The 15908-nt window shown below is 37.3% G+C and overlaps 1 protein-coding gene across 5 annotated transcripts in view; it reads right to left on the bottom strand.

The window, feature by feature from the left end:
• MYH10 (myosin heavy chain 10) overlaps positions 1-15908 on the bottom strand; it is a 199968-nt gene that overhangs the window by 178459 nt on the left and 5601 nt on the right. For all 5 annotated transcript variants that reach the window (XM_056817527.1, XM_056817530.1, XM_056817529.1 and 2 more), the window contains exon 2: positions 1969-2342. In XM_056817527.1, coding sequence (XP_056673505.1) covers positions 1969-2313 — 345 coding nt within the window. In that variant the 5' untranslated portion in view covers positions 2314-2342. The remainder of the gene's footprint in view (positions 1-1968; positions 2343-15908) is intronic.

Genomic DNA, 15908 nt, shown 5'->3' with positions numbered 1-15908 from the left:
TATTCCTTTCTTACTTTCTCTCTTTTTCTATTGATTAATCAGTGTATTATAAATTAAATTTCTCTATAAAACCCAGTTGGCTTGGGCATATTCATAAATTGGGAATATATTCCCTGGCGACCATCTTATATTTATATAAAACCAAGACACAGTAGAAAACATATTTCAGCGGTCATAATTGTTATATATTTCCCTTGCTCCCAAACATTTTAATTATCACAGTTTATGGCTCCCACTCTCTTATCTACAACTATTTAACGCTCAAAACTAATTTAAATATAACAAACTACAAAAGGTGAACTTAACAAAATAGGTGTTAAGTAACCCAAAAAGATGTAATCTAACCAGAGAAGGTGAGAACTAAAGAGTGGGCAGTCCTGGAGAAAATCTAACCAAAAGAACATGTGAACTAAAGAATGGGCAATCCTGGAGAAAAGCGTCTGCTGTGATTGGTAGATGTGAAAATTTAGGGGAAGTGACACAAGAGAAAAAGGTCTTTAAATAGAGGAAAAAAAGAATGAAGAGACAAGTCACTGGGCTGAAGGGAAGATGGACATTTGGGCATGCGGACATTCAGGCACTAACTTAGAGGAGTGACCAGAAGGCAGACACTCAGACTTCTTTTAGACTGTCACCATAATGAGTGAAAAGCTGACTTTGTGCCTCTTCCTTTCTGGAGGCAAAACCTCTTGAGACTCTTCTTGAGACTCTCTTCCCCTGGCTGGGGCTTAGAAATTCTAATTCATTCATTCTCATTCTCATATTCTCTCTCTCTTTCTCTCATTCTCATATTCTCTCTCTCTCTCATATTCCTTAATATCTTCCTTCTATTATAAATAAACTACCATAAATTCCATTTACTTAATAATTTATTTTGGGATTTAGAAATTAAATCCTTGGTGACTACCTAATAAATCACCTATATAAATATTCAAAGTCCAACCACAATTAATTTTAACATTCTGTACTAGACACTCAACTGTGCTAAACAAGCACAGGGGCTACAAATACATGCAAAGACAGTCCCTACCTTCAAGGAGCTCACATTTTAATAGGGAAGACAGTATATAACTAAGTACAAATAAGAGAACTACACAGAGTCAAAGAAGACAGTACTATCAGGTGCAACTACACTCAGTAGTATAAAAAGAAGCCAGAAGGGAGAGGGCAGAAAATTCCAAGAATAGGAGATGGTGACTATGAAAAAGCAAAGATGTGGAATTCTTATTTGCAGAACTACAAATAGGTTGAGGTAGCTTGTAAAAATGGAGATTTGAACCCCAGACTTCAATCCCCAGAAGTCCTTGCTAGTTCCCAGATTGCCCTATAATCTCCATGAGTCCTCACCTGAGTGCGAGAACACAATGGCTAGTTAAACTGACTGTACCGCCTACTTGCTCTCTCCCTACTTCTGCTTCTTAGCACACGTGGCTCTCTACCAGGCAGGCAAGATGTAGAATGAGTGGTTGTGAATGGGCTCTCTGGGCCTAGACATGTGCTTTCTATATTTGTATTTTCTTTATTTCTTAATCTTTAATAAACCTCTAAAAATATAATACTTTTGGCAGAGAAACTAATTTTTAATCTTAACAAGCTGAAGAACAGAGCAAATGAAGAGTAAAGGTAAGATCGAAAATATAAGGAGAGAAGATTGTGAAGAGTTTTAAATGCCAAAGAGAGCATATTTGATCCTGTAATACAGAACCTATTAGAATTTGCTGAGATAGGGGGAGGGGTGACCTAAAATGAGATGCAAATTAAGTTTATATTTGAAACAAAGAAAGGCCTAGGTAATCAGATTACCTTTTCTACCTTCAATGCTGGAAAAATGGCAGAAAAAAGAAATTCTAGCAGAGAATATGGAGGCTCAATGTGCTCAAGACATGGATTATCATTTACAATAATTTGCAGTTATTCCTTCTTATATCTATTCAGGTTTAAAATTCTTTTTTAGAAAAAAATACTTACATAAATAAGTCCAGAATAATAACGATCCTTGAGATTATGCAAAACAGATGCTTCATTCAAACATGTCAGTTCTGCCATATCTTCTACTTTGGAAAACTTAGGTGGGTTCATCTTCTGAATATCATCTTTATTGACCATTGCTTTCTTTCCATTCTCTGCCAATTCAACCATAACTTCATCTCCTCTCTCTTCCTTAATACTTGCTGCCTCAAAACCATGGCGTTCTGAAGGAATCCAAACCAGCTTTTTAGCAGTCCAGTCAGCCTGAGTGGCAGGATTGTAAATTACAGCCCTATCCACAAAGAGATACCTCTCTGGATCTTCAAGTCCACTCCTCTGCGCCATTGTAAAGGAAATATACAATGGTATAATGCCTGTGAAGGAAGAATAGAAAACCACATTTAAAAATTGAGTAAACAAAGATGAATCACAAGATTTGACTATCCTACAACCCAAAACCAAAACTTTATATAGTTGAAAAATTTTAGGAATTCTCATCATATCTACTTTAACAAAGACTCCAAAGCAAAATTTTGGTAGAAGTAACTACAAACCATGCCAATGATGATTTAATGCTTAAGAGCTAAAAACAAGCAAACCACAAATTAAGCAAGTAACCAAGGACATAAAGGGACCAAAGTCCCAAAATGAAACAAGGGCAGGAGGCAATATGGTGTATAGGGAAAGCACTAGATTTAGAGTTCATTTCAGTCTCAATCATCCTCCTTACTAGCAGTGAGAACTGTGGCAAATCATTTCACCTTTCTGGACCTCAGTTTCTTCCATCTCTAAAATCGGGGAATTGGAATACATGAACCCTAAAGAGTCCTTCCAACTTTAAAACCCTACTATCCAATGACAAATATAACAATGTAAGATCCAATATTTAAAGAAAGTAAATCTCACATAAGGTACTTTCTAATACTACAGAATACTGGGGGCAGCTGGGTGGTTCAGTGGATTGAGAGCCAGGCCTGGAGAAGGGAGGTCCTAGGTTCAAAATCTGGCCTCGGACACTTCCCAGCTGTGTGACCTGGGCAAGTCACTTGACCCCCATTGCCTAGCCCTTACCACTCTTCTGCCTTGAAGCCAATACACAGTATTGACTCCAAGAAGGAAGGTAAGGGTTTAAAAAAAATACTACAGAATACTCTGAGACAAACAAAAAATTTAGAAAAACAAACAAAAGAGAAGCACATATTCTTTTGGTAGATGCTAACCAAACAGAACAAAATATGTATCCAATATTCAAAAATGTGAATTCATGAAATAGCTAAAACTAGAAAGTTTATTACATTCAATCCTCAAATAGCAAAGAACCAAAGAGTAACAAAATACACAAGCCCCAATTCAAAAGACCCAGAACCATCTTGAGGTTGGGCAACTAGTAGGAGTGAGTAATTCTTACCCTTTGGGCTCATGTTGTAGATACTTTTTTTTTTTGTTTGGGAATAGCAAATCCTCACTTTCACTAAGAGTAGAGGCATACACTAGGGCTCCTATCTCTAGCTGAAATTCCCTCATCTTGTTTGAGAGTAATTATCCTCCCATTGAAATGATTCCACCCAGGCACTCCCTATACACTGTAAAAAACAGACTTGAATACAGGACTACAATCCCCACAAGCCTTTGCTCCACTTCCCCAAAATGCTTTGTAATCTCACAGGAATTCTGAGGTGGGCCGAGATAGAGGAAGGATTTAAGCTGGTGGCAAAGGTTTTGGGGGGCTCTCTCTTTTGGACTTCCATCTTGGAGCAGACACGTCTCTTCCGTGATGTGAGGTTATTTTGTCTAGGCCTCTGGCCTAGGCACATGTTTCTTACTTGTATATTCTTTAATCCTTAATCCTTAATAAACCTCTAAAAAATAGAATACTCCTTGCAAAGAGAAACTAATTTCTACCTGCCTCAGGCTCCCCTTATTCCCTAATTTTAATCTTTACAGTTTTGGCGACCACTAGATTGGATGAGAACTTCTCAAATTTTTTAGCCTAGATAATGATTTCTTTTAAGCCACGCATCTCCAAGATGCCTTTTAGAAAACCATCTTGATCAGCTCCTGCCTGTGACCCTCTCCAGCTCCTGCTTCTGCTCCTGGCCTCTCACCTGGTGCCTGAGCTCCCAGCCCTACCTACCCCGGTCTATCTCTCACCCATCTGGCCTCCGACCCAGATGGCTCATCACCCCAGCCCCAGACCCATGAGCATGACCCCAGCCGGCTCATCACCCAGATCCTTGGAGCAGATTGCTGAGGACTCATTGTGACCAGCTGGTAACAGTATTGGCCACGTGGGCAGAGGGGAGAGAAGAGAGGGAAAGGAGAAGGGGCAATTTTCCCCTTAGGCTAAGCCTCCACGTGGATGGGGGTATTGGCCACAGGAGGTATCAGAGCAGGGGAGAGAGAAAAGGGAGAGAAGAAACAGATTTTTCAAACAGAAACTTAATAGCAATGGGCTGTTTAAAAGGATACCTTTTGACTGTTCTGGTAATTTCATTGATTTCACCTGCGTGCCAGAAGAAAGATTCAGCCCAAAGATTCAACTTTGGGGAGTCAAATGGGTGGCTCGGTGAACTGATGACCAGGCCTAAAGACATTCGGTCCTGGGTTAAAATCTGGCCTCAGATACTTCCCAGCTATGGGGCCATGGATGGGTCCTTTGAACCCCATTGCCTAGCCCTTACCACTCTGCCTTCTGACATTTAAATGGATAAAGCCCCAAGGGACTTTGAAGAGACTAAAGGCTATATTCTAAGGCATTTCAAACTCCAATGGTTTATAAAAAACTCTGTATTCTATTGCATTTTTTGTTATGGTTTAACTTTGTGATTTTAAGTTCATATATTACTGGATTCAATATTATTCTGCTTGAACTGAAGGTTGATTGAATTTATTTTGAATGTACTGAGTTTTGAAATTCTGTTGTTTTCCCCCTATAACTATTGAACAAATATTATTGTGAATAAGCCCATATATGGAAAAACAGCTTTTTTCTATTTTGCCGAGGATAGATGGACTTCAGAACTGGTTATAATTGTATTAACAACCTTGGAAAATTTTTAATGTGCTAAGTACCTCAAATGATTTGATTTTAAGGGTTTTTTAAATATGATTTTGGGAATTTTTTTTTTTAACAATCTGGTTATTTTGCCTGCCCCTACCACAAGGTGAGGCCCATTTCAGTAGCTGAAGTGAAATTTATTTATAAAACCCAACCTTCCCGCATGTGAATGGAAGTTGGGCAGTTAAATCTCAGGGCATTTGTATCCCTAAAAGCCTCCAAAAAAAGGAGCACCCCTTTATTTATGCTCTTCAGTTCACTATTTAACTTCCACCAGAATGATATCTAGATTTCTTGATTATGTTCTTAACCCAAGATGAGTTTTACTTTGTTTAAAAAAATATGTTTAAATACCAAGGTTGAAAGATTGCTATGTTTGTAAAAATTGTGACAAATGTCCATCAATTCATAGGTTTTAAAAATGTCATACAGCAACTTATGTGAAATATGAAAGTGTGTTTGTTTGCTATTATAATTAATTGGGCTATTGAGAATTTTGGGGATTTTGGTAACTACATATTTGTACTACTGTATTTAAAAAAAAAATGAAAAATTGTTAACCTTGTTCAATTCATTTGCCTTCTACTCAGAGTGATCATGGCCAGATTTTAAGAGGAAATGGATCTCATTTTTGGTGAGAAAGCCTTGCATTTTATATTTTCTTAGCTGACACAGTGTCAATGATTATAAGTTATATTTTTGAATTTTTAAAAAGCTCTTTTATTATATTTTCTTGCATGTGCAATATACTATTTCAGTTTTTTTATATATTTTTCTCTTTTTTATATTTGAAGCACATGTCACCAGTATTAAGATTTTCTTTAACCTTTTGATTTTCAGCACTACAAGTTTAAGATGCATTCGCTCATGCATGCCCAAAAAAGCTAGAGACTATAAAAACGATGCCACTAATTATTTTAAAAATTATGGGACTTTGGGGGCAGCTGGATAGCTCAGTGGATTGAGAACCAGGCCTAGAGACGGGAGGTCCTAGGTTCAAATCCAGCCTTAGCCACTTCCCAGCTGTGTGACCCTGGGCAAGTCACTTGACCCCCATTGCCTAGCCCTTACCACTCTTCTGCCTTGGAGCCAATACACAGTATTGACTCCAAGACGGAAGGTAAAGGTTTTAAAAAAAAAAAATTATGGGACTTTGCTTAATGATTCTGTCTGATTCCAGGACAAGATATACACACAAGAGCCATTGCACAGAGCCAAAGAAAGGCCAATCCAGGATGGATTGATGCACATCTAGGCCAATACAAAGGTCTTGAACCTAGTGTGAAGACTCAAGGTTACTATGTTTAACATGTGTTAACACATAGGCTTTCCTTGGGTCCACACTCACTCTGAAAATCCTCACAGACGAGTATCCCCAAAACCTTGGCTCATATAATCTGGTCCCCTTTTCTGCCTTTCATAGTGTGGTACCTTTCTGTAGTCCTGGCTACTGACTGGGTAAATGCATCATTGCTTCAATCATTTTGATTGAGCCCTGATTCAAGGACCTGTTATAGATTTATTTTTATTTTTACTTGGAATTTTTACACATAAGACTTTGATGGTCTATATTTTCATCCAGAAATTTTTTCTTTTCTTTTGGATTTTTCTGATATCTTTTTAATATCTCTTGCCAATTGATTCATATACCTCAGCCATGCATCCCCTAAGTGATCCCGGTTTTTAATCACCCTCTTAACGGGGGGGGGGGGGGGGTGTAAAAAAAATCATTATTTAAATTGCAAAGTTTAAATTCCTTTTGAGAAGAATTTTAGGTAAAGAAGATGCTACCTCTCTGAATCCAGAACTGAACTGGAGAAGCCACCATGAAGATGCCTCCAGACCACAAGTTGCACAAAATTGAACTTTGGGTGTGGCTGATTGAACATTTATTTATATGTATACTTTCATGCCAAAGGGGACTGCCCCCTAACTGGCTTTTTGTCAATGCGTTTCAGCAATTATTGGTTTAATTTTTTTTCTCTTATCCTCAAATTATTGTAATGTTTAAGTTGATTTATGTTTTCATGATCCTTTGGGGAAAAAATTAATTTTTTTGCAAACGATCAAACGGTGGAATGTAAAAAATAGACTCGAATACAGGGCTACAATCCCCACAAGCCTTTGCTCCACTTCCCCAAAATGCTTTGTAATCTCACAGGAATTCTGAGGTGGGCCGAGAGAGAGGAAGGATTTAAGCTGGTGGCAAAGGTTTTGGGGGGCTCTCTCTTTTGGACTTCCATCTTGGAGCAGACACGTCTCTTCCATGATGCGAGGTTATTTTGTCTAGGCCTCTGGCCTAGGCACATGTTTCTTACTTGTATATTCTTTAATCCTTAATCCTTAATAAACCTCTAAAAAATAGAATACTCCTTGCAGAGAGAAACTAATTTCTACCTGCCTCAGGCTCCCCTTATTCCCCAATTTTAATCTTTACAACACTTTCCACTTGAATGTTGCATTGTCTGACAAGTTAGGCCCCATGGGTGTGGGCCTGAAGCACCACTATGAGGTACTTTATGGGTTAGAGATCAGGATCAGGTCAGCCATTAAGAAAGGAACCACACAAGAATAAGGTTGATATGTTGCCAAACCCTGGGAATCTGAGTTGACCCATCTCAAACTGCCCCCCTCACCCACCCAGCCACACCAGAAGTGACTGAGATTATGAAAAGATATAATTAAAAAGGAAGAAAATCTAGAGGCTACACATTTCAAGCAAGCTACTCAGCTCCCATATTAGAATACCTATGTGGGCATCCAATGAGGTCTCACACATATGAAAATATTTCCACCATCCTCCTTGAATGGGGTGAGAAAAGGTTTTCCTACAGTTTGGTAGACAAAGGGCAGCTTGGTGGCTCAGTGGATACAGAGCCAGTCCTGGTGAGGGGAGGTGCTGGGTTCAAATCTGACCTAGGTTCAAATCTGACCTCAGATACCTCCCAGCTGTGTGGTCTGCTCTTCTGGCTTAGAACCAATACATAGTATTGATTCCGGAAGGTAAGGGTTAAAAAAAAATGGAGCAAAAACTTGTAACAGAAAGTCTTTATACAACACACATAGTTTCATCTCTACATTCTGGTTATTCCATCAGCTGATCAATATCCTTCCTAAAATGTGTCTCCTAGAACTGACCACAATATGCCAGCTATGGTAACATAAGAGTAGGGCTAGGGTGCCTCTTTATTCTTAAGAGAAAAGGCCTGCCAATGTAGCCCGCAATTAAAGTGGGCTTCTGGCTGCTGTATCACATTTTGAACTTGTATTGAATTTGCTGCCCACTAAAACCACCAAGATTCTTGTTATATGAACTTCTAACTCACCAATCCACCTCATACTCATAATGTAAATTTTTTTAATCCAAGTAAAAAACTTATAATTTAATAAGAGTAAATATAATGTTTTAAAGTTCCTTCTTACTGGATTCAACCATATATTCTAGTGCCTCAAGACCTTTTCGGGTCAATTTGGTATATTAATGATCTCTCAATTTTTTGTCAGTTACAATTTTGATAAACATGTTATCCATGCCTTTATTCGAGTCATGATAAAAATATTCAGCAGCACAAGGCCAAAAACATTTCTCCAAGGTGATAAATGGCCATGGAACCATTAATGACTACTATGAGTTCTGCTATTCAACCAATTCTAACTCCATCTAATTGAACTACTATCTAACCTATATCTCTTTATTTTTTTTCACATTAAGTGACAAAAATACTCTCAATCTACTTTTATAACTCTATTACTCTTATTACTCTAATATATATATATATGTATATATATATATATATATACACACACACACATATATATTTTATATCTAATAAGCTTCATCTACTAGATTTGAAATCCTGGCAAAAATGGAAATCAAGTTAATCTGTTTTTGATGAAGCCATGTTGGTTCTTTGTAATACAGCCCTAAGTATATCAATCACTATCACTCTTGGGTCAACTTACTCTTCCTACTTCTACTCTATTGAATTGGTGATCCAGAGGCTATCTCAGGGTTTTTGGTTGAGGACAGAAAGTAACAGAGGATCTGCCTCCAGTAGCTCTAAGAATAAGCAATAAAATTACTAGAAATGAAAATGAAATTGTAGGATGTTCTTGGCATGTCCAAGAAAAATTGTTGGGAAACTAGATAAGTCATTAAGTTTTAAAGTCAGCCAGGACAAGAGGAATATACACATAAATACCCCTCTTCTATATGTATTGTTACAGATAAAAGAGTGGTTGCCTTAAATTGTGACCGCGAAAATATGGTTTCAAGACAGTGTCTTGAGTCAAATCAAAAATAAGGTGGTCGTCATAGGAAAAATTCCCAAATAGGAAATACCCAAGTCAGCTGGGTTTTATGGAGATTTTAATTAATACAAATTAAGGAATTAATGAAAGGGAGAGAGAAAGAGAAAATAATGAGAAAAGGGCTAGGCCAGCCTAGGCCAGCCTAGGCTTAAGCCTTAAGAGGGAGAGATCAGTCAATCTTTTATCAACTCACCACAAGATCCTTCCAAGCAAAACTCTAGTATTCAGAGAGACCCTCCAGTATAGCTCAGGAAGCTCCACTTCAGCTTCCAAGGCTGAATTACCTTTCAGCCACTGAGACAGAGACCAGCCTCCAATTCAGCTCCATAGCTGAATTAAATTCAGAGGCCTGGCCTCCTTTTAAAGAGAATTTTCTCCTCCCCTAAGTTTTCACATCTACCAATTACAGTAGACATTTTCACAGGACTAACCATTCTTAATTCGCACCTGAGTAGACTAAAACCTCACACCTCTTGCTAAGCTTGCTTGAACTTTTAGTGATTAATTTGACCTTCATAGGTACTTAGTACCTTTTTGTATTAGATCTAAAAAGAGACCTAGCTTAAGGGTTTTTGCTTCACTTTAAGTATGGGTTAAGTACTTTTCATTGTTCAGTAAGGAGTTTACAACTTTATCTTCCCCTAAAGTATGCTTAAGTATGGGTGGAGTAATGTTAGAGTTCTCACATACATTCCTGACCAAGTACCTTCATTGTTTAAATGGGGATTAACTACCTTCTAAGGTAGAGTTTGAGAATTTTTAAGATTCACAGTATGTATGTGTGTATAATATCCAATGACATTCTAAGGATTGGCTCACAGCCCAGAACTATATTTTTATTTCCAGAACCCATCTGGAATGATCAGGCATTAGGAAGACTCTCTGCCACATGTTTCCTCCTCTTCTTACCCTTACCTTTCACCACCCTGACACCCCAGTTGCCCAGAATCTATCCAGGCTGTTTGAGACATCTTGTATGAGATGGGAAGACACCAACTCTATTCTTGTAGTGAGATAAAAGACCACCAGGTCTTACCACACACCTTGTCTCTATACCCTAGAGCAGCATTGGTGAAGGTTTTCAAGTTTGGGTACCCAAATTGCAACTTCAAGCTGCTTGTGAGCTCCCTGCATTCCAGGGGGTGGGGGTAGGGGGTGGGTGCTCACTTTGGGAGGCTGGACAGAGGGGTGGGTCATGCAAAAAATGTCCTCTGTCACTGGGAAGAGGAATAACAGAGCAGCTTCCAGAGTGCTAGCTCTGTACCCATGCCACGCCTTCACCAATGGTACCCTAGAGAGCCCTGGTACTGTCATGACCTATAAATGACATAACCCTGGGACTTGCTATCTGCCTGTTCACTGCAACCTTAGGAATTCTAGGCCTTTCCATCCACCCAGCAGCTGAGCTATCCGTGATGTGTTGTATTCCCCAATTAAGAGTATGAGTTCACTTAGAGCATGAGAATGTTTAAATTTCCCTATTTATATTCCCATCACTTTAGTATGTTGTTTGCCATATAGTAGGTATTTAATAAATGCTATTCCATTCATTCTAAGGTTGTCTGATAACTGTATACTTTAATACATTAAAATTGTACAATAGTACCAAATAAATATAATGGATAAGACTTAAACAAAAGCAACATATTAGAACAGTACCAGATCCATTCCAGAGCATCAAAATGGGGACAAATGCAAACAGGAAGCTTTGTTACCTACTACTGAGTTCCATACCACAGATTCAGGGCAAATTTCGAAAAGGGAACTTGTGTCTCACCTCTACTCTCAAACCCATCCTTCACCCCAGCAGAGGACCAAGTTCAAAAGCAAGCAGTATGGCTCAAATCTTAGAAGTAGAGAGTAGAATAAGATTCCAACATCTAGCCCAGGATGTAGCCTAAATAACAAGGACAGTAATCAAATATCAAAAAGAAAATTCTGGATCCAGGTCCAATTATAAAAAGCTATTATGGTGAAAGGGATACTCAAGACCCAGACTCAGAAGAGAATGACTCCAAAATATCTATAAGAAAACCTTTAAAGAAAAATTTAACTTGGGCACAAACTCAACTAGAATTCCTGGAAAAAGCAAAATCAAAAGTTTAAAAAAAGGAATTAGAAATGTTTTTGTAAATGAACAGAGCTAAAGGGGGGAAATTAGGCAAAAAAATGAAAGCTATAATAAAAAAAATTGGAAAAGGAATTTTGCTAGAATCTTGCCCAAGTATAACTCCCTGAAAATCCATTGATGCCAATAACTCCATGAGACAATAATAGCAAAACAAAGGAAAAAATATGAAGGAAAAAAAGAAAATATAGTATAGCTCAAAACAAAAACAAATGACCTGGAAAAGAAATCAAATAGAAAAAATTTAAGATCACTGGGCCACCTGAAAACCATAACCAAACAAGAATGTAGATATTTTATTTCAAGAAATCTTTAAAGAAAACTACCCAGCTCTCTTAAGAAAAGAATTTACCAATTATTTCTTGAAAAAAACTCCAAAATGAAAATTCCCAAGAACATCACAGCCAAAATTCAGAGGTCAAAGAAAATATTTCAAGTAAGCCAGAAAGGATTCAAGTACCAAACAGTCAGGATTTATCAGACATCACTAAAAACAAGAAGAGAGCTTAGAATATCATATTCCAGAGGGAAAAGGAAAAACTATCCAACAAGAGAGTATAATGAGGGAGGGAAAATGAATATTTGACGAAATATAAGATGAGAAGATCAGAGTTGTCTAAAAACTTTTAAAGCTCAAATACAGGAGTTAAAAGATACAATAAAAAGTGAACAAGGATAAACTCATATTCTAATAAAAGGCTTGTGTATCCTCTTAAGCCCTATCATCATTAGACAGAAGTCCTAAGAGTGGTTCTTTATGTCTTGATTTGAAAAGGAAGAGAAAAGAAAGCGCTAGGAGGGAAAGGGAAATTATCTCACATCAGGGTAGAACATCTAAAACAAAGAGAAGGTGGTGGAATGAGCAGTTGACACAAACTTCACTCTCATATGAATTGGTCAAAGGGGAAAAGAACAAATAAATACACACAGAGCTGGGTACAGAAATATATTCACTCAACAGGGAATGCAGGTATAAAAATACTTACAGCTCTTTGTGAAGTAGCAAAGAATAGAAATCTGAGGGGGTGCCCATCAACTGGGAAACAGCCATACAATTATATAAATGTGCTCTAAGAAATGATTAAAGGAGAGGTTTCAGAGAAACCTGGAAAAACTTGAATGAACTGATATAAAGTGAAATGACTAGAATACAATGTATACAAAGATAACAATATGGTAACAGTAAACAACTTGGAAGGAATTTAATCTGATCAGCATAATAACCAACCATTATTCACAATAATGAAATGTTCTACCCACTTCCTGATTGAGAGGTAAAGGACTCAGAGTACAGAGAGATGCAGAGATTTTTTTTTTAAACCAATGCAGAAATTTGTTTTGCCTGACATGGATTTTTCTTCTCAATAAGATGAGAGGGGAGAAGGTATATTTGCTGATTGAAAAAATATAGTTTTTAAAAACCAAATGTTAAGCTTCTACTAATAATATACTTTAAGGTCTTCAAAGAACTTAATATATCTCATTTGAGTCTAACAATAACCCTGTTGTTTTAAATTTTTAAAAATCAGATATCTGGGAGGTGAGACAAATTTAAATAGCATAGGCTTACCCGTTGCTAGTAAATACCTGAGGCAGATTTCTAATTCAGGTCCTCCTAAATCCAAGGTCCAATACACTCCCATCCACTATGCCAAGCTACCTATAAATAACATATGAACAAATTCAAAGAAAAATGTAGTACTACCTGCAGAAAGCCAGTAATACTATATAGAATTCTCTTGATTACCAGTTATTTGTTAACTGATAAATTCAATATATTTTTTCCTCTCAGCTTTCACAACTGTTTTCTTCTAATTCTCTTCCTACATATTTGACTATTCTCACTCATTCTTTTGTGAATCATTCCTCTCCTGTCTATAATGCCTGGATTATTCTCAAGGATTTATCCTGAATCATCTTCTATTCCCTTAGATATTTGAACATCATAGGAAAAGATGAAAACATCTCCAAGTATTTAGATGACAGCCCTAATCTCTTTCCTGAATTATATAGTCCCACATCAGCAACTGACTGTTGACCTGGGTATAATCAGTTTCTACTGTGTATTTTACCCAATTGCCTCTAACTTAAAATGTAAATCCTCAAACTATCATATAAATCTTTCCAAAATATGAATTCAACCTATTTTTCCTGTTTGTTTCATGATGTTTCTTTATCCAATCAAACTGGCCAGCTAACAAGTCTCAGTACCTAAGATTGAATCTCCCTACATATATTTGTATGGTGTGGTCTCCCATGCCTAGTATATACTTTCTTCAATAATGCCTTGTATAGAAATATACAAGGAACAAATTCAAATTTATCATTTGACAATTGATAAATGGTCAAAAGATATGTAAGAGCAACTTTCTAAAAACTACAGGCTGTCTACAGCAATATGAAAATTTCTGATCAATATTGGAGAAATGTAAATTACTCTGAGATTCCATATCACACCAATCAGATTAGCAAAATTCACGAAAAAGGAAAATTACATGTTGTAGTGGCTGCAGGAAAACAAGCACGTCAATGTACTTATTTGGTACAACTGTGAATTGGTCTGTTTGTAAGGCAATGTAGAAATATGTCCCCCAAAAGCCACTAAACAATGCACAGCATACCCCTTCTAATCCAATCCAATGGTTAATACTACCTTGCCTAAACCTCCAAAGAAGCCAAGTAAAAAAAAAAAAAGAGAGAGAGAGTCATATGTATGTACAAAGCCGCAGTTCATCTTTGTGGAGTGACAAAACTGGAAAAGTTTCCTAATTTCCTAGTTGTTATTGTACTTTCCCATTAGAAATTACTTTGTATAACTTTGTATTTATTTATCTGTGTATATGTTGTATGCTACCAGTACAACGTAAGTTCCTTAAGGGCAGGGACTATTATATCATTTTTTTCTTTGTATCTTTAGCCCTTAGCAAAGTACTTTGCAAATTTAATAAATGCTTGCTGAACTGAAATGAACGACCAAAACACCATCCATTATCACAGACATCTCTTACTGCTCCATCAAACTTTGCTACTGTTTGCTGTTCAGTCGTGTTCAACTCTTCATGACCCCATCTGAGGCTTTTTTTTTAGCAAAGATACTGGAGTGATTTGCCATTTCCTCCTCCATTTCATCTTACAGATGAAGAAACTGAGGCAAAGAGGATTAAATAGTTTGCCCAGAGTCACACTGCTAAATGTCTGAGGCCACATTTGACTTCAAGTCTTCCTGAGGTCCAGGGCCAGCACTCTATCCACTATGCCACCTAGCTGCCCCCCATCAAAATTGTCTATTTTTCAATTGAGGACATCACCATCCTTTCAGTCATCCAGTTTCAAAGCCTTCATGATTCTTTAGCTTCCCTGGTTCTTCTTCTCTTTCAAATCAGTTTCCACTCTACTTCAAGACTTGAACACCATTCACCTGCACTATTACAAAAGCCTCTGAATTGGTCTCCATTGCTTGCTGCCTCTCCCCTCTCTATTCCTGCCAAGAATGATCTTCCTTTAGCACAGAATTAATCAAGTAATTTTAATTAATTAATTCTAATTAATCAAGTCTCCTACTCAAAAATTTTCAGTGTTTCCTTTTTGCCTCTAGAATATAACACAGTCTTCAGCCTGGCATTTAAGGCACTCCAAAACCTGGATTTAGCCTATCTTTCTAACATCATTTTCCAACATTTCCGTCTATCTATTCTGTGTTCTAGTTTTCATTCCCTGAACTCAACATTTCATCTCCTGTCTCCATGTATTTGCAGAATCCATCTTTTAGGCTAACTGCATCACATCTCTTCATATTTGACTCAAGAGTACTTCTGTCTTCTCTTTAAAGCTCAGCTCAAGTGTCACCGCTTCTGTGAAAATTTTGCTAATCCCCATCCCCAAGCTGTTAAGTGTTTTCTACCTTTCTCAAATTACATTATAGAATCTCCACTGGATTACACTGCCTTATTATGGTAGAGGGGCTTACATAACTCCATGAAATTATGAGCTATGTTGTGCAGGGTTACCCAAGAAAGATCATTTTGTTATCTTTGCCAAGAAAACCCAAGAGCAGCATTAAAATGATAAAAGACATGATACCAAAAGATGAGTCCCTCAGCAGAAAATATCCAAAAATTACTGGGGAAGAGCAGAAGACAACTACAAGTCGCTGTAGTACTAATGAATCAACTAGGCCAAAGACAATCAGAAGCTCAGCTGTGCTATGTCTAGTGGCATAAGGTGGCAAAAGGAAAAGTCTGATGCTGTAACAATCAATATTACACATGGGAATCTGGAATGTATGAGCCAAGGTAAATTGGATATGGTGAAACAAAAGATGGAAAGGTGACATCTTAAGTGTTAGTGAATTTAAATGGATGGGAAAGGGTGAATTTAATCCACGTGATCATTACATATGCTACTATAGGCAAAAATCCCTTAGAAAAAATGAAGTAGCCCTTA

This window comes from Monodelphis domestica, chromosome 2, assembly GCF_027887165.1.
Source record: "Monodelphis domestica isolate mMonDom1 chromosome 2, mMonDom1.pri, whole genome shotgun sequence".
NCBI classification, from domain to species: Eukaryota; Metazoa; Chordata; class Mammalia; order Didelphimorphia; family Didelphidae; genus Monodelphis; species Monodelphis domestica.
The sequence above is the reverse complement of the archived record's forward strand: the minus strand, read 5'-3'. Positions and strand labels throughout refer to the sequence as shown.